Here is a 23,423-nt window from a genome sequence, read left to right on the forward strand (position 1 = left end):
CCCCGTACATTGTTGTATACGCTAGTTGTGAGTGCCTCTGGTTGTGCTATATGGGATGCCGCCTCAGCATGGCCTGACAAGAAGTACCATGTTTGCACCCAGGATCTGAACCAGCAAAACTCGGGGCCGCTGAAGCAGAGTGCATGAAGTCAACCACTCGGCCACAGGGCCAGCCTAATTTATGTCTTTCTATACTGTGTATCTGCTAACACACAATTATAGTTATGGTTATTTTAATTACTGTTGTCTTTTAACTTTTACGTCACAGTTGCAAGTGATTCACTCACCACCATTACAGTATTAGAGCATTCTGCATTTGACTCTATAGTTACCTTTACCAATTTGTTTTATACTTTCTTATGTTTTTATGCTGCTATTTAGCATCTTTGCTTTTCAGTTTGAAGAACTTCTTTTAGCATTTTCTTGTAAGGCAGGTCTAATGGTGATGAACTCTCTCAACTTGTTAGTCTGGGAGAGTCTTTCTCTCTCCTTCATTTATGAAGGACAGTTTGGCCAAGTATAGTGTTCTTGTTTGGAAGTTTTTCTCTTTTAGCACTTTGAATATATCACCCCACTCTTTCCTGGCCTGCAGAGTTTCTGCTGATAAATCTGCCAACAGTGTCATGAGGACTCCATTGTATGTGACATGCCACTATTTTCTTGCTGCTTACAATATTCTCTCTTTGTTTTTGAATTTTGACAAGTTGATTATAATGTATCTCAGTATTTAGCTCTTTGAATTCAATTGATTTGGATTCCTTTGTGCTTCATGAATTTGGATGTTGATTTCCCTCTACAGATTTGCAAAGTTTTCAGCTACTATTTCTTTAAATAGGTGTTCTAGCTTTTTCCTCAATGGTTTGCTCAATGGTTAATCTTAAGTTAGGCTTTCTTCACTCCTTTACATTCTTTTTTTTTTTTTTTTCTTCTCTGACCGGATAATTTCAAATCACCTGTATTCAAGTTCATGGGTTTTTTTCTTCTGCTTGATCACATATGCTTCTGAATCCCTCCAGTGAATTTTTCACTTCAGAATTCTTCAGTTCTAGTATTTCTGTCTGTTTTTTAAATGGTTTCTATCACTTTGTTGAACTTCTCTCTTGTTCATGTATTATTTTCCTGATTTTATTTAGTTGTCTGTGTTCTCCTGTTACTCACTGAGCTCCACGAAGTCGGTAACTTTTTATCTTTGCCAGGCAATTCATGGATATCCTTTTTTTTCAGGTTGGTAATGGGAGGTTTGTTTTCTTCCTTTGATTGTGTTGTGTTTACTTGATTCTTCATGTTTCGTGTAAGTTTGCTGTATTGTCTTTGCATTGGACGAAGCAGCTGTCTTTCCCATTCTTTATGGAATGGTTTTGACTGTGAGAGAATTTCACCAGTGAGGAGTACTTGATATCAGGCAAGATAGAGACTGACCCCTTGCAGAAACTACAATGACAGTTGGGGAAAAGACCTCTTCAACTCCTCCTCACTCCTAGAAGAATAGACTCAGTTCTGTGCTTTTTTCCAATTACACAAGCAATGCTGCCTGTAAGAGGACATTTGCCTCCCCCTTTTTTTTATTATGGTAACATTGGTTTATTATATAAATTTCAGGTGTACATCATTATATTTCAATTTCTGTGTAGATTACATCATGTTCACCACCCAAAGAATAGTTACAATCCATCACCACTTTGCCCTCCTCCCTACCCCATCCCCTGTGGTAATCAGCACTCCAATCTCTGTTTATGTGTCACTGTTTGTTGTTGTTTTTTTCTTCTGTTTATGAGTGAGAGCATACGGTATTTGACTTTCTCCCTCTGACTTACTTTGTTAGCACAATACCCTCAGGGTACATCCGTGTTGTCACAAATGGCCAGATTTCATCACTTTTTATGGCTGAGTAGTATTCCACGTGTATATATACCACATCTTCCTTATCCATTCATCCCTTCTTGGGCACCTAGGTTGCTTCTAACTCTTGGCTATTGTGAATAATGCTGCAGTGAACATAGGGGTGCATGTATCTCTATGCATTTGTGTTATCATGTTCTTTGGATAAATACCCAGCAGTGGAATAGCTGGATCATACAGTATTTCTATTCTTAATTTTTTGAGGAATCTCCATACTGTTTTCCACAGTGGCTGCACCAATTTGTGCTCCCACCAGCAGTGTATGAGAGTTCCCTTTTCTCCACATGTTCTTGATGGCTTCTTTTGCTGTGCAGAAGTTCTCTAGTTTGATGTATTCCCATTTGTTTATTCTTTCTATTGTTTCCCTTTCCCAGTCAGACATGGTACTTGAAAATATGCTGCTAAGACCGATGTCAAAGAGCATACTGCCTATGTTATAGAAATTTCATTGTTTCAGATCTTACACTCAAGCCTTTAATCCATTTTGAGTTAATTTTTGTGTATGGTGTATGATAATGGTCTACGTTCATTCTTTTGCGTGTGGTTGTCCAGTTTTCCCAACATTATTTATTGAAGAGACTTTTCTTTCTCCATTGTATGTTCTTGACGGCCTTGTTGAAAATTAGCTGCCCATAGACATGTGGGTTTATTTCTGGGCTCTCCATTCTGTCCCATTGATCTGTGTGTCTGTTTTTGTGCCAGTATTATGCTGTTTTGGTTGCTATAGCTTTGTAGTATATTTTGAAATCAGGGATTGTGGTACCTCCAGCTTTGTTCTTTTTTCTCAGGATTCCTTTGGCTATTTGGAGTCTTTTGTTGTTCCACATAAATTTTGGAATTCTTTGTTCTATTTCTGTGAAAAATGTTGCTGGAACTTTGATAAGTATTGCATTGAATCCGTAGATTGCTTTAGGACGTACGGAGATTTTAACTGTTTATTCTTCCAATCCAAGAGCATGGAATATCTTTCCATTTCTTTGTGTCTTCTTCAATTTCTTTCAAAAATTTTTTATGGTTTTCAGTGTACAGATCTTTCACCTCTGTGGATAAGTTTATTCCTAGGTATTTTATTCTTTCTCTTTCATTTGTCCGTGGGATTGTATTCTTAATTTCTCCTTCTGGTACTTCGCTGTTAGTGCATAGAAATGCAACTGATTTTCGTATGTTGATTTTATATCCTGCAAATTTACCATATTCATTTTTTATTTCTTAAAGTTTTTGGGTTTATTCTTTAGGGTTTTCTATATATAAAATCATGTCATCTGCAAATGGTGACAGTTTCACTTCTTCCTTTCCAATTTGCATCCCTTTTATTTCTTCTTCTCGCCCAGTTGCTCTGGCTAGATCTTCCAATACTATGTTAAATAAGAGTGGTGAAATTGGGCATCTTTTTTATGGTTCCTGTTCTTAGAGGGATAGTTTTCAGTTTTTCTCCTTTGGGAATGATATTAGCTGTGGGTTTGTCATATATGGTCTTTATTATGTTGAGGTATTTCCTTGTATACCCATTTTATTCAGAATTTTTATCATAAGTGGATGCTGTATCTTGTCAAATGCTTTCTCTGCATCTATTGAGATGATCATGTAATTTTTATTCTTCATTTTGTTAACGTGGTGTATCACATTGATTTACTTGTGGATGTTGAACCATCCCTGCATCCCTGGAATAAATTCCACTTGATCATGATGTATGATCTTTTCAATGTATTGTTGTGTTTGATTTGCTAGGATTTCATTGAGGATTATTGCATCAATGTTCGTCAATGATATTGGCTTGCAATTTTCTGTTTTTATGTTGTCCTTGTTTGGTTTTGGTATCAGGGTAATATTGGCTTCTTTTTTTGTGTTGCTAACTGTCCCAGGGAACTGAGTCTAGAGGTTGTACAGTAGTTGGTAGGAGACAAGATAGAAACTGGCTCCATGTAGGCACTCTGAAATGCTTAGGATAAGGCTCCCTTTACTACCTTCCCTCCGTGGTGGAGGAAAAACCTCAGTTCTGCATCTGTTCCCAATCTCTCAGAGCAGTGCTGGGTGTAATGGCTCATCTTTCCCTTTCCTTTTTACCTAGCTGTCCCTAGGGGCCACTTTCTGTGGGTCACTCAGTACTCAGTTTGAGGTCAGACAAAATTTCTCCATAAGGTGCACTGTATTCTTAGTTATAAGCCCCCCTGCACTTTCTTTCTTCCTTTGTGGAGGAAAAACCTCAGTTATGTAACTTTTCTCAATCTCCGAGAGCATTTCTGGCTGTAAAGCACTGTTCTTCCTCTTTCCTTTTTTCCCAGCTGCCCTGGGCACAGGGCTCTGAAGGTCATCCAGTGCCTGCTATGAGGTAGGATAAAAATTCCCCCATGGAGGATGCCTCGTGTGGCCAGAAGGTCAGGCAGCCATGCACACACTCCAGTCTCACTTCTCCTTCCCCTGTAGAGAAATCATGGCGTGAGGTGACCTTCTCACTGTTGAGCTAAGCTGATTTGGGAGAGGGACTGGGGCAGGTAAGGTGAAATTGTTCTTCTTACTGGTATAAGTGAAAATACTGTCAGGTTGTGCTCCTCTAGGGTGTCTACTTTTTTGCTGGATTCTGAATTTCTCTTTAAGGTGTTTTGGAACAAAAATCATCATTTTATCAGTGTCTCTGTGGATGAGTTAGAGGTAGGGCTTCCTACTCTGCCATGTTGCTGACGTCACTGTCCTTCCAGTGCTATTTCAAACAGCAGTGGTGAAAGTGGACATCCTTGTTTTTTCCCTGATTTTAAGGGATACTCTTTTAGTGTTTCACGATTGAGTATCATTTAGTTTTGGAGTTTTCATAAATTCACTTTATCAGGATAAGGAAGTTCTCTTCTATTTGTAGTTTTCTGAGTGTTTTTATCATGATGTTGAAATTTGCCAAATTCTTTTTCTGTATCTATTGAGATGGTAATGGGTTTTCTTTTCATCCTAACATGTGTTGTATTACACTGATTGATTTTCTTATATTGAATCCTCTTTGCATTTCTGGGATAAATCCCACTTGGTCATGGTATCTACTTTTGAAATTAAAAAAAATTGTGGCAAAGTACACATAACATAAAAGTTACTGTTTTAACCATTTTAAGTATACAGTTTAGTGGTATTAAGTATTGTTGTGAAACCATCATAATGATCTATCTTCAGAATTCTTTTCATATTACAAACTGAAACTCTGTACCCATTAAAAGATAACTTTTATTTCCCCTCTCCCTAGCTCTGGGAAATCGTGATTCTACTTTCTGTCTCTATGAATTAGAGTACTCTAGGTAGCTCATGAAAGTGGAATCATACAGTATTTGTCCTTTTGTAACTAGCTTATTTCACTTAGGAAATAACTCATGACTCATTCATGTTGTAGCAGTTTGCAAAATTTCTTCCCTTTTGAAGGCTGAATAATATTCCATTTCATTTATATATTACATTTTGCTTATCCAATCAACTGTTGATGGACATTTGCGTTACTTCCACCTTTTGGCCAGTGTGAATAATTCTTATATGAACATACGTGTGAAAATATCTCATTGATATCCTGCTTTTAATTCTTTTGGGTATACATCCAGAAGTAGAATTGCTGAATTATATGGCAATGGGAGTGCCTCTCACCAGGACTGTGACAGCAGGCAGTAGCAGCTCTGAGCCCCCACATGATCACTTTCCCATCTGGTGGGGGAGCCCATGGTGCTGCTTTGGTCCCAAGGAGTGTCCCAGGCTTGAGCAGGCACTGCTGCCAGGGATCACAGTGGGCTCAGAATGTGCAGCTCCTGCCTTCCCCGCCTCCACTCCAGGGGCAGGAGGTGGAATCTGCAACCACATACCAAAACTATGTGACAGCACAAATCCACCCCATCAAATAATATGAAGAGGTATGGTAATACTCCACACTAGAAGGAAAAGACAAACACCCAGAAATCAATCCTGAAGGCACAGAAATCTACAATCTAAATGACAGATAATTCAAAATAGTTATCATAAAAAAACTCAATGAGTTACAAGAAAACTCAGAAAGACAGTTCAACGAAATCAGGAATAAAATTAATGAAGAGAGGGAATTCTTTACAAAAGAGATTGAAACTATAAAGAAAAATCAATTGGAAACGTTGGAGATGAAAAACACAATGAATGAGATCAAGAAAAATCTGGAGTCCTTAAATAACAGAGCTGATATTATGGATGACAGAATTAGCAATTTAGAGGACAGAAATATAGAAATGCTTCAGATGGAGGAGAGAGAACTAAGACTAAAAAGAAATGAAGAAATTCTCAGAGAAATATCTGACTCAATTAGGAAATGCAACATAAGGATTATGGGTATTCCAGAAAGAGAAGAGAGGGAGAAAGGAGCAGACAGCTTGTTGAAAGAAACAGTAGCTGAGAACTCCCCAAACCTGGGGAAGGAGCTGGAATTACAAGTAAAAGAAGCTCATAGAACTCCTAATTTACATCAATGTAAAAAGACCTTCTCCAAGGCATTTATTAGTAAAACTGGCAAAAGACAATGACAAAGAAATAATATTAAGGGCAGCAAGGCAGAAGAAAAGAACCTATAAAGGAATCCCTATCAGGCTTTCAGCAGAGTTCTCAGCAGAAACCTTCTAGGCTAGGAGAGACTGGAAAGGACATATTGAAAATTCTGAAAGATAAAAACCTTCAGCCAAGAATACCCTATGCAGCAAAAATCTCCTTCAGGTATGATGGAGAAATAAAAACTTTCCCAGATAAACAAAACCTGAGGGAGTTCATCACCACAAGACTTCACATACCAGAAATGATCAAGAAGCCCCCTCATACTTGATAATAACAGAAAGGGTTTACAAAGCCTTGAGCAAAGAGATAAATAGGCAGACACAATCAGAAAATTACAGCTCCCTATCAGAACAGGTTAGCAGATGCTTAATTATAACATTAAATATAAAGGGAAGGCAAACATCAAGAATAACTACAATCACTTCATTTTACCCACAAACTCACAACACAAAAGGAAATAAGTTGCAACAACAATAACTTAGACAGGGAAGAGGAAAGGGATGGAACCTACTTAGACTAAGGAAATAAGAGGCTATCAGAAAATGAACTATCCCATCTACAAGACCCTTTATACAAACCTCACAGTAACCTCTAAACAAAAAATAAAAACAGAGAAACAAATGGATAAATAAAGAGAAAACTGAGAGCACCATCATAAAGAATTACCAAACTTAATTGGCAGTCTGAAATACATGGGATAAGAAACAAGGGAAATAGAGAACAACCATAAAACAAGTGATAAAATGGCAGCATTAATCTCTCTTATATCAAATGCAAATGGTTTGAATTCTTCAATCAAAAGACACAGAGTGGCTGCGTGGATTATAAAACAAGACCCAACAACATGCTGCCTCCAGGAAACACATCTAAACTCTAAAGACAAACACAAGCTCAGGGGGAATGGGTGGAAGACAATACTCCAAGCTAATGGCAAACAGAAGAAAGCAGGTGTTGCTATACTTATATCAGACAAAGTATACTTCAAGATAAAAAAGACAATGAGAGACAAAGAGGGGCAGTATATAATAATAAAAGAGACTTCACCAAGAGGACATAACACTTATAAATATGTATGCACCTAACACAGGAGCACCAAAGTACATAAACAACTATTAACAGACCTAAAAGGAGATATTAACAGCAACACAATAATAGTAGGAGATCTTAACAAAAATAGCAAATGTTATTTCAAAAAGTAACAAATGTTGGAGATGATGTGGAGAAAAGGGAACCCTGATACACTGCTGGTGGGAATGCAAACTGGTTTAGCCACTATGGAAAACAGTATGGAAATTTCTCAAAAAATTAAAAATAGAAATACCATATGACCCAGCTATTCCACTACTGGGTATTTATCCAAAGAGCTTGACATCAACAATTCAAAGAGACTAGGTTCACTGTACCCCTAGGTTCACTGTAGCATTATTCACAATAGCCAACATGTGGAAGCAACCTGAGTGCCTTTAGACTGATGAATAGATAAAGAAGATGCAGTGTATATATAAAATGACATACTGCACAGCCACATAAAATAAAAAATTGTTCCATTTACAACAAAATGGGTGGACCATGAGGGTATTATGTTAAGCGAAATAAGCCAGACAAACACTGTATGATTTCACTCTTACGTGGAAGATAAACACCTGAGCAAAGAGAACAGATTAGTGGTTACCAGAGGGAAAGGGGGTTGGGGAGGGGGCATAAGGGGTAAAGGGGCACATATATATGGTGACTGACATATAATAATGTATAACTGAAATTTCACAATGCTACAAATTATTATGGCCTTAATAAAATAAAAATTCTGGAGCTGGAAAAAAATTGGAAAAGTGCACAGACATGGGTTAAAAAGTTCTTTGCAACATTGCTTATATTCATTAAATATTAGAAATAAATGCACAATATAAGAGATTGATTGAATAAATTTTGATACATCCAAAAAGAAAAGGATAAGGAAAATGAAACTTTTTTTACCTTCACTTATTCCTTCTTTGTAGCTCTTTATGTAGATGTGAGTTTTTGACCTATGTGATTTCCCTTCTCTGTAAAGAACTTTTAATATCTTGCAAAGACATTGTACTGCCAACAAATTCCCTTAATTTTATTTGTCTCAGAAAGTCTTCATTTCTCCTCCACTTTTGAAGGATAATTTTGCAGGGTTCAGAATATAGATTGATGTTTTTTTCTCTGACAACACTTTAAGTATTTCATTCCACTGTCTTAGTGCTTGAATGGTTTGTGAGGAGAAGTCAGATGTAATTCTTACCTTTGCTCCTCCATACCTAAGTTCCTCTACAGTTTCTCCTCTGGCTTCTTTCAAAAATTTTTACTTATCTTTTAGTTTTCCTAGTTGGAAAATACACACCTAAGAGCAGTTTTAAAATTTTTTGGCATTTATCTTGTTTACTGTTCTTTGAGCTTCCTGGATCTATGGTTTGGTGTCTAATACTAATTTTGGGGAAATTCTCAGTCATTATTCTTTCAAATATTTCTTCTTTTGCCTTTTCTCTTTCTTCTCCTTCTTTTTCCCCATTACATGTATGTTACATATAATATAAATGTTAAACATTTTGTAATTGTCCCATAGTCCTTGGATATGCTTTATTCTTTTTTAAGTCTTTGTTCTCTTTTATTTTCAGTTTTGGAGGTTCCCACTGAGATATCCCCAAGCTCAGGAATTCTTTCCTCATCTGTGTCTGGTGTGCTAATAAGCCCTTTAAAGGCACTTTTCCTTTCTGTTACAGCATTTTTGATCTCTAGCACTTCTTTTTGCTTTTTTCTTAGAATTTCCATCTCTCTGCTTACATTGCCCGTCTGATTCTTGCATGCTTTCTATCTTATCCATCAACCCCCCCAGCTTATTAATCATAGTTGTTTAAAATCCTCATCTGACGAATGGATAAAGAAGATTGGGTATTTATACACTATGGAATACCACTCAGCCATAAGAAATGATGAAATCTGGCCATTTGTGACAACATGGATGGACCTTGAGGGTATTATGCTGAGTGAAATAAGTCAGAGGAAGAAAGTCAAATACCATATGATCTCACTTATAAGTAGAAGATAAAAACAATGACAATCAAACACATAGCAATGGAGAATGGATTGGTGGGTACCATGGTAGGGGGAGGGCAAAAGGGGTGATTAGGCTCACGTGTGAGGGGATGGACTATAATTAGTTTTTGGGTGGTGAACATGATGTGATCTACACAGAATTTGGAATATATTATGATGTACATCCGAAAGCTATATAATGTTATAACCCAATGTTACTGCAATTAAAAAAATTAAAAAAAGATTTGGTAGAAAAAATAAGATCCTCATCTGATACTTCCAACATCCTTGCTATGTCTGGTTTTGATACTTGTTCTGTCAAATTGTCTTTGGCTTTTGGTATGCTGGAACTTTTTCTCGTTAGCTGAACATGGTGTAATGGGTAAAAGGAACTGTTGTAAATAGGCATTTAGTAATATGGTGTAGAGATGTGGAGGGAGGGAAAGCATTTTATAGTCCTGTGATTTGATCTCAGATTTTAGTGAGCCTATACCCCCGGACTGTAACTTCACAAGTGTTTCCCAGTGTTTTTTTTTTTTTTTTCCTTAGGTGGGAGAGGATAGCTAGACTGGGCTGGGGTTGGGTGTTTCCCTTCGCCCATGTGGAATGCTGGAGCTGACTGGATTGAGCATTTCCCTTCCCCTAGTGCAGTTTGGTTCTGATGATACCCAGTAGGTTAGGTTCTAGTTAACTATGGCTTATTAAGAATAGAATGCTCTGGTGTATTTCAAAATGGTTTCTTTTTTCCTCTCCTTGCTGGAAGCATGAGGGGATTTTTCTCAAATATTTACTGTGAGAATCTGCTTGAGCTCTTGGAGGTAAGTAAGTCTCACAAAATAGTGGGGGCCCCTCTGTGACTGGGTCGCCTTGTAGATTTTCTCTCAGAAGTTTGAACCCTGAGCTTTCAGTAATTTCTCAATTACAATTCAGGTCTTCCTACCCTGGCACTGGTTTTCATGGTGGTTTCCACTCATGAGGTTCTTCTCTGCTAAGTCATGACTCCCTGTACTCCCCTGTCAACCTTTCCATTTTGGAGGCAGTGGTTTTCCCTTGTCCTCACCTCTCTTATAGATCCTAGAAGAGTTGTTGATCTTTTAGTCTGTTCAGCTTTTTACATGTTGTTAGGATGGAGTTGCAACTTCGAAACTCCTCACGTGAGGAACTGCCAGATTTATTTTATGTTTTAGTATTTGTGAATTTTCTAATTTTTTTCTATTATTGATTTCTAGCCTCATTCCATTGTGGTCAGAGGATATACTTTGTATCATTTTTCATCTTTTTCAATTTATATGCAGAATTGTTTATGACATAAAATGTGGTCTATCCTGGAGAAAGTTGTATGTGCACTGGAGAAGCTTGTATATTCTGCTGTTGTTGAGTAGAATATTCTTTATATATCTGTCAGTATAGTTAATTCTAGTGTTGTTCAAGTCTTATATTTGCTCCTTAATCTTTTGTCTAGATGAACTACCCATCATTGAAAGTTGGGTATTGAAGTCTCCCACTATTATTGTAGAACATTCTATCTATCCCTTCAACTTTTTCGATGTTTGCTTCATATATTTTGGGGGGTCTGTTGCTTGGTGTGTATTTGTATAGTGTTATAGTTTCTTGATGAACTCACTTGTTTTAATCCAATATAAAATGTTTTTCTTCTTTTTTTTAGATTGGCACCTGAGCTAACATCTGTTGCCAGTTGTTTTTTTCTTTGTCTCCCCACAGCCCCCCAGTACATAGTTGTATATTCTAGTTGTAGGTCCTTCCGGCTCTGCTATGTGGGATTCCACCTCAGCATGTCTTGGATAGTGGTGCTAGGTCTGCACCCAGGATCCCAGCTGGTGAAACCCTGGGTCTCAGAAGTGGAGCACACAAACTTAACCACTCGGCCATGGGGCTGGCCCCCCAATATAAAATATTCTTTTTTTTTTTTTAAAGATTGGCACCTGAGCTAACTGTTGCCGATCTTCTTTTTTTTATTGCGTTTTCTCCCCAAATCCCCCCAGTACATAGTTGTATATTTTTAGTTGTGGGTCCTTCTAGTTGTGGCATATAGGATGCCACCTCAACATGTCCTGATGAGCAGTGCCATGTCCATGCCCAGGATCTGAACTGGCAAAACCCTGGGCCGCCAAAGTGGCACGTGAGAACTTAACCACTCGCCCATGGGGCTGGCCCCAAAAATATTCTTGTTGGTTGTTTTTTAAAAACGACTTTTTGATAAAAATCTATTTTTTCTGATAGTAATATAGCCGTTACAGTTCTCTTTGGCTGCTCATTGCTTGCAAAATCTATTTCCCTCTTTCTTGTTCAATATATTGTGTCTTTGGTTCTAAAGTGAGTCTCTTATAGACAACATGCAGTTTTAAAAATTGAGATGTAACTGATATATAACATTATCTTAGTTTCAGGTGTACAGCTAATGGTTCAATATTGTGAGATGATCACCACAGTATGTCTAGTTAACACCCATAAGTGCACATAGTTACAATTTTTTTTTCGTGTGGTGAGAACTTTTAAGATTTACTCCCTTAGAACTTTCAAATATACAATACAGTGTTATTAACTGTAGACACCATGCTGTACATTACATCTCCAGGATTTATTTCATAACTGTGTGTACCTTTGACCACTTTCACCCATTTTGCTACCTCCTACTCCTCACCTCTAGCAACCACCAATGTGTTCTCTGTATTTATGAGTTCAGCGTTTTGTTTTTTGGGTTTTTTTTAATGTTCACATATAAGTGAGATCTTGTAGTATTTGTCTTTCTCTATCTGATTTATTTCACTTCACATAATTCTCTGAAGATCCATTCTGGTTGTTGCAAATGGCAGAATTTCGTTCTTTTTTATGGCTAAGTAATAGTCTATTATATATATCTATTCCATTATATATATATATACATACATATACAATTTAAAAAAATTTATTCTTTCAATATCTATCTTTTAAATGGTGAGTTTCAATCAACTGACAGTTACAATGATTAGTCATACTGAAGGATTTACTTCTGCTGGTATTTTTTGAACTAATTCCCTTTATTGTTTTTGTTTCTCAATTCCTCCAAAATAATTTTATTTTTTGTTTAATCAGTTTTTTCTAGTGTACTCTTTTTTTTTTATGTAGTGAACTAGAACTTTTTTTTATTAATGTTATGATAGATTACAACCTTGTGAGATTTCAGTTGTACATTTTTGTTAGTCATGTTGTGGGTACACCACTTCCCCCTCTGTGCCCTCCCCCCAGCCCCCTTTTCCCTGGTAACCACCGATCAGATCTCCTTATCAATATACTAACTTCCACCTATGAGTGGAGTCATATAGAGTTCATCTTTCTCTAACTGGCTTATTTCGCTTAACATAATACCCTCGAGGTCCATCCACGTTGTTGTGAATGGGCCAATTTTGTCTTTTTTTTATGGCTGAGTAGTATTCCATTGTGTATATATACCACATCTTCTTTATCCAATCATCAGTTTCTGGGCATGTAGGCTGGTTCCACGTCTTGGCTATTGTAAATAATGCTGCGATGAACATAGGGGTGCAACAGACTCTTGAGATTTCTGATATCAGGTTCTTAGGATAGATACCCAGTAATGGGATGGCTGGGTCATAGGGTATTTCTATTTTTAACTTTTTGAGAAATCTCCATACTGTTTTCCATAGTGGCTGTACCAGTTTGCATTCCCACCAACAGTGTATGAGGGTTCCTTTTTCTCCACATCCTCTCCAACATTTGTCACTCTTGGTTTTGGATGTTTTTGCCAATCTAACGGGTGTAAGGTGATATCTTAGTGTAGTTTTGATTTGCATTTCCCTGATGATTAGCGATGATGAACATCTTTTCATGTGTCTATTGGCCATATTCATATCTTCTTTTGAGAAATGTCTGTTCATGTCCTCTGCCCATTTTTTGATCGGGTTGTTTGTTTTTTTGTTGTTAAGCAGTGTGAGTTCTTTGTATATTATGGAGATTAACCCTTTGTCAGATAAGTGGCTTGTAAATATTTTTTCCCAATTAGTGAGCTGTTTTTTTGTTTCAATCCTGTTTTCCCTTGCCTTGAAGAAGCTCTTTAGTCTGATGAAGTCCCATTTGTTTATTCTTTCTATTGTTTCCCTCAACTGAGGAGTTACAGTGTCTGAAAAGATTCTTTTGAAACTGATGTCAAAGAGTGTACTGCCTATATTCTCTTCCAAAAGACTTATTGTCTCAGGCCTAATCTTTAGGTCTTTGATCCATTTTGAGTTTATTTTGGTGTGTGGTGAAAAAGAATGGTCAATTTTCAATCTTTTGCATGTGGCTGTCCAGTTTTCCCAGCACCATTTGTTGAAGAGACTTTCTTTTCTCCATTGTAGGCCCTCTGCTCCTTTGTCGAAGGTTAGCTGTCCATAGATGTGTGGTTTTATCTCTGGGCTTTCAATTCTGTTCCATTGATCTGTGGACCTGTTTTTGTACCAGTACCATGCTGTTTTGATCACTGTAGCTTTGTAGTATGTTTTGAAATCGAGGATTGTGATTCCGCCGGCTTTGTTTTTGCTCAGGATTGCTTTAGCAATCGCGGTCTTTTGTTGCCCCATATGACTTTTAGGATTGTTTGTTCAATTTCTGTGAAGAATGTTCTTGGGATTCTGATTGGGATAGCACTGAATCTGTATATTGCTTTAGGTAGTATGGACATTTTAACTATGTTTATTCTTCCAATCCATGTGCAAGGAATGTCTTTCCATCTCTTTATGTCATCGTCAATTTCTTTCAAGAAAGTCTTGTAGTTTTCATTGTATAGATCCTTCACTTCCTTGGTTAAGTTTATCCCAAGGTATTTTATTCTTTTCGTTGCGATTGTGAATGGGATTGAGTTCTTGAGTTCTTTTTCTGTTAGTTCATTGTTAGTGTATAGAAATGCTACTGATTTATGCACGTTAATTTTATACCCTGTTACTTTGCTGTAGTTGTTGATTATTTCTAATAGTTTTTCTATGGATTCTTTGGGGTTTTCTATATATAAGATCATGTCGTCTGCAAACAGTGAGAGTTTTATTTCTTCGTTACCTATTTGGATTCCTTTTATTTCTTTTTCCTGCTGAATTGCTCTGGCCAGCACCTCCAGTACTATGTTGAATAGGAGTGGTGAAAGTGGGCACCCTTGTCTTGTTCCTGTCCTCAGAAGGATGGCTTTCAGTTTTTGTCCATTGGGTATGATGTTGGCTGTGGGTCTATCATATATGGCCTTTATTATGTTGAGGTACTTTCCTTCTATACCCATTTTACTGAGGGTTTTTTTTATCATAAATGGGTGTTGGATCTTGTCGAATGCTTTCTCTGCATCTATTGAGATGATCATGTGGTTTTTGTTTTTCATTTTGTTGATGTAGTGTATCATGTTGATTGACTTGCGGATGTTGAACCATCCCTCTGTCCCTGGTATAAATCCCACTTGATCATGGTGTATAATCTTTTTGATGTATTGCTGTATTCGGTTTGCCAAAATTTTGTTGAGGATTTTTGCATCTATGTTCATCAGTGATATCGGCCTGTAGTTCTCCTTCTTTGTGTTGTCCTTGTCAGGTTTGGGGATCAGAGTGATGTTGGCTTCATAGAATGTGTTAGGGAGTTCTCCATCTTTCTCAATTTTCTGGAACAGTTTGAGGAGAATAGGTATTAAGTCTTCTTTGAATGTTTGGTAGAATTCTCCAGAGAAGCCGTCTGGTCCTGGACTCTTATTTTTTGGGAGGTTTTTGATTACCGTTACTATTTCCTTACTTGTGATTGGCCTATTCAGATTCTCCATTTCTTCCTGATTCAGTTTGGGGAGATTGTAGGAGTCTAGGAATTTGTCCATTTCTTCCAGGTTGTTCAACTTGTTGGCATATAGTTTTTCATAGTATTCTCTTATGATCTCTTGTATTACATTGGTATCTGTTGTGATTTCTCCTCTGTCATTCCTAATTTTATTAATTTGCGATTTCTCTCTTCTTTTCTTGGTGAGTCTGGCTAGGGGTTTGTCAATTTTGTTAATTCTTTCGAGGAACCAACTCTTTGTTTCATTGATCCTTTCTATTGTCTTTTTTGTTTCAATATCGTTTATTTCTGCTCTTATTTTTATTATTTCCCTCCTTCTACTGACTCTGGGCTTTGTTTGTTCTTCTTTTTCTAGTTCCGTTAGGTGTTGTTTGAGGTTGCTTACGTGAGCTTTTTCTTGTTTAGTGAGGTGAACCTGTATTGTGATGAATTTCCCTCTTAGGACTGCTTTTGCTGCATCCCAAATGATTTGGTATGTCGTGTTCTCATTTTCATTAGTCTCCAGATAAAATTTGATTTCTTCTTTAATTTCTTCAATGATCCATTGTTTGTTGAGAAGCGTGTTGTTTAGTCTCCACATTTTTGCACCTTTCTCTGCTTTTTTCTTGTAGTTGATTTCTAGTTTAATAGCATTATGATCAGAAAAGATGCTTGATATTATTTCAACTCTCTTGTATTTATTGATGTTTGCTTTGGTTCCCAAAATATGGTCAATCCTTGAGAATGTTCCATGTGCACTTGAGAAGAATGTGTAACCTGCTGTTTTTGGATGAAGTGTTCTATATATATCTATTAAGTCCATCTGGTCTAATTTTTCATTTAATTCTATTATTTCCTTGTTGATTTTCTGTCTGGATGTTCTGTCCATTGGTGTTAATGGTGTGTTGAGGTCCCCTACTATTATTGTATTGTTGTTGATGTCTTCTTTTAGTTCTACTAAGAGTTGCTTTACAAATTTTGGTGCTCCTGTGTTGGGTGCGTATATATTTATAAGTGTTATGTCTTCTTGGTGGAGAGTCCCTTTTATCATTATATACTGTCCCTCTTTATCTTTCTTTATCTGTTTTGCTTTGAAATCTACCTTGTCTGATATTAGTATAGCGATACCTGCTTTCTTTTGTTCATTATTAGCTTGGAGTATTGTTCTCCATCCCTTCACTCTGAGTCTGTGTTTGTCTTTGGGGCTGAGGTGTGTTTCCTGGAGGCAGCATATTGTTGGATCCATCCTTGTTCTTTGATCCATCCTGCCACTCTGTGTCTTTTGATTGGGGAGTTCAATCCATTTACATTTAGAGTGATTATTGAGATGTGGGGGCCTACCACTACCATTTTGTGTCTTTTTTTCCAGTTTTCTTCAATTTCCTTTGTTTCTCGTCCCATGGTTTAATCTGTTCTGATGTAGAGCTGCTACTCTCTGTTGTTGTCCTTCTACTTATCTCCTCTGCTCTTGGTTTTGTAGCCCCTTTCCTTTTTTGGATTTTTCAGGAATGAGGGTTTTCCTGAAGATTTCCTGTAGAGGAGGTTTTGTGGCAATGAACTCCCTTAATTTTTGTTTATCTTGGAAAGTTTTTATTTCTCCATCGTATTTGAAGGATATTTTCGCTGGGTAGAGAATTCTCGGCTGTAGATTTTTGTCCTTCAGATTTTTGAATATATCATTCCACTCTCTTCTAGCCTGTAAAGTTTCTGCTGAGAAATCTGCTGATAGCCTGATGGGGGTTCCTTTGTATGTTAGTTTCTTTTGCCTGGCTGTCCTTAGTATTTTCTCCTTGTCGTTGACTTTTGCTAGCTTCACTACTATATGCCGTGGAGTTGGTCTTCTTGCATTGATAAAGTTTGGAGATCTATTGGCTTCTGTCACCTGAAGATCCATCTCTCTCACCAGATTTGGGAAGTTCTCAGCCATTATTTCTTTGAATAGGCTTTCTGCCCCTTTCTCCTTCTCTTCTCCCTCTGGTATATCTATAATCCTTACGTTGCATCTCCTAATTGTGTCTGATAATTCTCGGAGAGTTTCTTCATTTCTTTTTAGTCTTGCTTCTCTCTCCTCCTCTGCCTGCAGCAATTCTATATTGCCATCTTCCAAATTGCTAATTCTTTCCTCCATATTATCGGCCCTACTGTTCAGAGCATCTAAATTTTTCTTAATCTCCTCTATTGTGTTCTTCATTTCCAATATTTCTGTTTGGTTCTTCTTTATCGTATCAAACTCTTTTGTGACATAGCTCCTGAACTCGTTGAGTTGTCGGTCAGAATTCTCTCTTAACTCATTGAGTATTTTAATGATGGCTGTTTTGAAGTCATCATCATTTAGGTTATATATCTCATTTTCTTTGGGATTGTTTTCTGTGTATTTGTTACTTTCTTTCTGTTCTGGAGATTTAATGTATTTTTTCATATTGCTTGATGTTGTTGATTTGTGCCTCCGCATGGAGATAGAGTTTAGTTGCTCCTTTCACTTGTTTCAGCTGCTGCGGTGGGGGAGCAGCTGTTTATACTGCACCAACCAGGAACCCTGTCTGCAGTTGCTAACTGGGCCTGGGCCCCTCCTCGTAGCCACAGTGGTCCTTTGGATTCCCTCCTCTGCCGTGGGGGCCATCACAGGGGGGCTTCAGGCTGCTGGTGCCTACTGTTGCAGCCCACCTAGATGTGCTCCCTCCTTGGGGTCAGCAACGGTGCTATGGGCTTTTCCAGTGGCCAGGGGTGGGATCACTTATATTTGTCGCTCCGTTGCTGTCGGCACCCACAAAATCTCACTTGTCCTCTAGGGGTCGCAGGAGAGCGATTGGCATCTTCTACAGTCTGTGGCTAGTTCACCTAGCTATGCTGCTTTTGCCCTCAGGTCTTCCAGCCTTGTGGCTGCCAGCTGGGTGCCTTCTACTGGTGCTGTGCAGAGGCTTTCCCTAAGGCTGCTGTGAGCCTGTAGGGTTTCCCCCTAGGCTACGGAGCTGGGTCTCTGGAACTCCCCCCAGCCCCAGTCCTCTCCAAGATCTCCGGCTATCCCTAGTCCCACGGGGCGGGCAACGGCAGCTGGGGGTCGCCCCGCCCTCTGGGATTCTCTCCAGGACTCTCCCGGAGCCGTGAATGCTGGGCGTGGCCCCTCTGCTAATGGCAGACAGAGAGTTTTGTCTGCTGCCTGGGCGGAACTCCGGAGCTTCCCCTCCGGGTCGCAGAGCCGGCCTTTGAAACTTTCCCCAGCCCCGGTCCTCTCCGAGATCTCTGGCAATCCCTACTCCCACGGGGCGGGCAATGGCAGCTGGGAGACCTCCGTACCCTCAGCGACTCTCTCTGGGACCCTCCAGGCGCCGCGAACACCAGGCGGGGTCTCCCCGCCAATGGCGGGGAGAGATTCTCCCCACGGGCTCAGGTGTGCAACTCCAAAGTTTCCCTCTGCATTTAGGAGTAATTGCGGGGGGTTTAGGTAGGGTTCTGGTCACCTGTTTCCACCGTCGCTCCTCTGTTGTGTGCTTGCTCCTGCCCTAGATGTGTGTAGATCCTCTGGGGGCGTCCGTTGGAAGAAAGCCACTTGCGGGTACTAGGCTGCTCGGTTGGGGTCGGAGAGTTTTCACCTATTTCCACATCCTCCCAGAGGAAAGTCCGTCTGCCTTCCGATGTATAGTCGCGTGGGTATCTCTGACGTCCTGAGATGCTGTCTGGATATCCTTTGTCAAGCGATAAGTGTCCAAATAATTGTAGACTCGAAGGGGGAGAGACAAAGAGGACTACTCATGGCGCCATCTTGGATCTTCCTCTCTAGTGTACTCTTTTTATTCCCTCTTCAATTCTTTTTCTCTGTATTTTTAAATTTAATTTCTTACTATTTACAAAGAGGATTTATATTAACACCCTAAATTTATAACAATCTAGATTGAATTAATTCCAAGGCAGCTTCAAATTGCGTACATTAACTCTGTTCCCATCCAAATTCATCCTCCTTTTTTGTTATGCCACAAATTACTTCCTTATATTTTGCATGACTAGTAACATATATTTATAGTAATTGTTTCATGCATTTTTCTCTTAGGTAATATAGAAAATAAAGAGAGGGTTTCATAATAGAGTACAATAATATTACCTTTTATATTTACCTACATAGCTATCCTTAACAAGAATTTTTGTTAATATGGCTTTGAATTATCATCTAGAGCCTTTTGGTTTCAACCTGAAAGCTGACTTTCTTTAGCATTTCTTATATGGCAGATCTATTAATGAGGAACCCTTTAGCTTGTTTATTTTGGGAATGTCTTAATTTCTCCTTCATTATAGAGGGATAGTTGTGCCAGAGATAGAATTGTTGTTTGGCATTTTTCCTTCCAGGAACTTAAATATATCTTTCCACCAATTTCTGATATCCATCATTTCTGAAGAAAAATCACCTGTTACTCTTATTGAGGATCCTTTGTACATAATCAGTTACTTCTCTCTTGATGCTTTAAATATTCTCTCTTTGTCTTTGTCTTTTAAAGTTTGGTTAAAAAATGCTTTGGTGTGGGTCTTTTTATGTTTATCCTTCTTGGATTTTGCTCAGCTTCTTTCATATGTAGATTCATATCTTTCATCAAATTTCTGAAGTTTTCAGCCATTCTTTCTTCAAATATTATTTTCTGTTCCTTTTCTCTCTATTCTCTGGGACTTGACTTTACAATATATGTTGATACACTTGATTGAGTTCCCTAGGTCCCTTAGGCTCTGTTCATTTTTCTTCATTCCTTTCTCTTTCTGACATTCAGACTGGATAACTTCTGTTGTCCTGTCTTCAGATTTTCTGTTTCTTTCTCAGACCAACTGAAGTCTGTAGTTGAAAGCTTATGGTGATTTTTTAAAAATTCAGGTATTGTACTTTTGAGCCCCAGAAATTCTATTTGATTCCTTTTTGTAATATTTCTCTTATTATTGAAATTCCCTAGTTGTTCATACAATTCATACACTTTTCTGATTTTCTTTGGTTCTTTGTTCGTGGTTTCCTTCAGCTCTTTGAGCTTATTTAAGACATTTACATTAACGTTTTTACCTAGTAAGTCTGGTGTCTAGGCTTTGTCAGGAATCATTTGTGTCAACTTTTTTTTTTAGCTGTCAAAGGGGTACTTACCCATTTCTTTGTATGCTTTGTAATCTTTTTGTTGTTATTGAGAACAGAGCATTTAATATATTGTAACGTGGTAACACTGGAAATACGATTTTTCCCTCTCCCATTAATTGCTGTTGTCACTTGATGAAGACTTCACTCTTCCATTTGTTTAGTAACTTTTCCAAATTATTTTTGCCAAGACTATTTTTCTCCTCTTGTGTGATCACTTGACCCTCTATTCAGTTATCTCCATAGTCAGGTAGTGACCTTATAGAGATTCTCTTAAACACTTGAACCTGAAAAGAAAAGAAAAGAAAAGAAAAGAAAAGAAAAGAAAAGAAAAGAAAAGAAAAGAAAAGAAAAAAGATGTCATTCTGTTTATCTCCTCAGTTAAAGCTGTTGGGGAAGTTACTTGAAACTGAGGAGATTGAAACAATGGCTATTCTCTGTGCCAGCCTCTCAGTGATCAAAACATACAACCCTGATTACTGAAGAACATGGTCCTATTGCCCACTCTGGAACCTGCACTAGGCTGCACTAGGAGCATGGTCCACACTCTCCAGAACTTTCTGTCCTGGAACTAGGTTATGAGGAATGTTAGCCACTATGTGAGATGTCAAATTTACCAGACTCTTTTATTTAGGTAGTCCACTGGATGCTGCAAGTGGTTAACTAGTCTCCAGAGTATCAAAATAGTTGCTAAGACAGTTTATGCATGGCAAATAGTTGTTTCAGTGGAGGGACTGATTCCCCGGAATGTCCTGTCTGCCATCTTTGTGATGTTACTCCAGTAATGCCATTATAACAATATTAAGTGTTTTTATCTATGACAAGGAAAGTTTTTCTATTTAGGTTTTCTTTAATTTCTTTCACCACTGTTTTGTATAGCTTAAAAATGATAGGCTATGTGCACATAATCACTGTATCTCCAAATCCACTTCAAGAAATGGAAATACTAATATTGTTGTATGAGTGCACTGCTCTTCTTACTGACTTTAGAGTAATTTTGAATTGACAGGCTTAAAACATTGTGTGAAGCCAATGTTACCAAGGGAGATGACTCTTTATCTAACATGTACACAGATTCAGAGGGTTTAGTCTGTCTTAATTGTGTTTATTACATAATAATAGACATGCCACTGGACCCCTGGAGATTGTAAGTGCATCATAAAATTAATGCTGGCTAGGGACATGTTTGCAGAAAACATTCTTTTTCGTATGTTAATTATCTGTTCTATTCAGTATTTCAAACTGCCCACTTACTGACGTGTCATATCATTTCCTCAGTTCTAAACAAGCATTACTTGTTATTGTCCCTTGCTATCTCTCTCTCAGCTTGCAATTTATAAGAACACTATTCAATTAGTCTGGCATTTGCATTACCCCTTCTCTCTCTCTCCTTTTTCCCTTGTGGGCAGCGAAGGCCTCAACTCTCTGTCTTCAGGTTTGTCGTGCCTCCTCAATTTGTGTATTCCTTTTCATTCCTCCAGTTATTTCCTAGACTAAATTCCTATTGCATTGCATATGGAATGTTATAGTAGTGGCCCCATATTGTCTTTGTGAATCCATTCTCTTTGACTATAATTCATTTAAAGTTGAGCTGCCACAATAACTTTTGCAGAATTTCAACTTCATAGTGAATCTTCAGACAATATTGAGTTCATACAAGTTTTTAGCAAAGAAGAGAATTACAAAATCTCGATTCAGGCTTACAGCATTCTTCATGATATGTGCCTGATTTACCTATTTTCACTAATTAAGATTGTGTTTGTCTACAAATAATAGAAAACCTATTAACAATGGCTTTAACAACTAGTGGTTTTGTTTACCTCACTACAAGGAGTCTTGTGATGTGTCAGTGTAGGGATAGTGCAGTAGCCTTGAAACACCTGTAACCCTGAAACATGAGACCTTCCATTTTTCTTCACCTATGACTAGTATATAGATCTCACTTCATGATTAAATTCTCTTGTCCCAAGTAGATATCATCTCTACCTCCACCTTAAGGCTTTTGCTTTGTGTGAGAAGGAGGAAATTGACAAAGTGGCACCAAGAGGCTTCTCTTTATATCTCACTGGCAAGAACTATGCTGCATGGCTCACTTAGCTGCGAAAGAGGCTGATGAGTAGAACTTTTATGCAAGTGAAGGATTAGGCAGTAGAAAATGATGTTTGAGTCAGCTGATCTACAGTCTCTTGCCATACCATGCAATAGTATTTTCTAATGTTGCACCCTGCAGTTTACATGTTGGCTTAACTTTATAGCAATATGAGTTATTTTAGGTTAACTGTAAGTCTGGCAAATTAATTGCTCTAATAATTTTATCAAATCATCCCTAGGAAAAAGAAAATCAACAGTCAGAGTTTACTTTTGAAAACTTGACAATCACTGTGTCTGACTTGTTTGGAGCTGGGACAGAGACAATGAGCACCACCCTGAGATATGCTCTCCTCCTCCTACTGAAGCACCCAGAGGTCACAGGTATGACCAGCATGGTGGACAGGGTAAACTTCAGAAAACATGTTGGAAAGACAAGTGCATTCCATCTTGTTTTTCTTAGAGAAGCTTCATTATTTAAATATCTGTTTAACCAGCTTACTTTTTCCAAATTTAAAGAAGGCATAATAATGGGATATCTTCACATAATACAGGAGGATGACTGAGAAGAGTGAAGACATTGTGGACAGTAGCAAAAGCAATAAAGCAATATCTGGATTTCATGGGGGGTTATTTGTGGAAGGCACAGCCAGCATGTATTGGCCTGGGACTGCATATTGGTTTTGTTATGAAAAGACCACTTTGAGCAGCAGGTATATTCTTGCAGGTATATTTTCAGAATGAGATGTCTCCTCATTCTGAAAATACAGTGTTCTAGAACCAGAGTAGGAAAAATAGAGACTCACCTTATTGAAGCATAAGTGGAAATCGTAGAGATTTAGTGAGCCTGGCTGAGATAATTTCCACAGTCTAGGAAATGCTCTGAAAATTTAAATTCACAAGAAACGTGGTGCTATTCAGTCTTAAGATGAGTGTAAAGGAATTTTGTTATTCCAGAAATATGCTGCCA

The 23,423-nt window shown here is 38.0% G+C and overlaps 1 protein-coding gene across 1 annotated transcript in view; it reads left to right on the forward strand.

The window, feature by feature from the left end:
- Positions 1-23,423, forward strand: part of LOC124235649 (cytochrome P450 2C19-like) — a 56,349-nt gene that overhangs the window by 18,261 nt on the left and 14,665 nt on the right. Inside the window, exon 6 of the mRNA XM_046653921.1 lies at positions 22,696-22,837. Coding sequence (XP_046509877.1) covers positions 22,696-22,837 — 142 coding nt within the window. The remainder of the gene's footprint in view (positions 1-22,695; positions 22,838-23,423) is intronic.

This window comes from Equus quagga, chromosome 2, assembly GCF_021613505.1.
Source record: "Equus quagga isolate Etosha38 chromosome 2, UCLA_HA_Equagga_1.0, whole genome shotgun sequence".
NCBI lineage: Eukaryota > Metazoa > Chordata > Mammalia > Perissodactyla > Equidae > Equus > Equus quagga.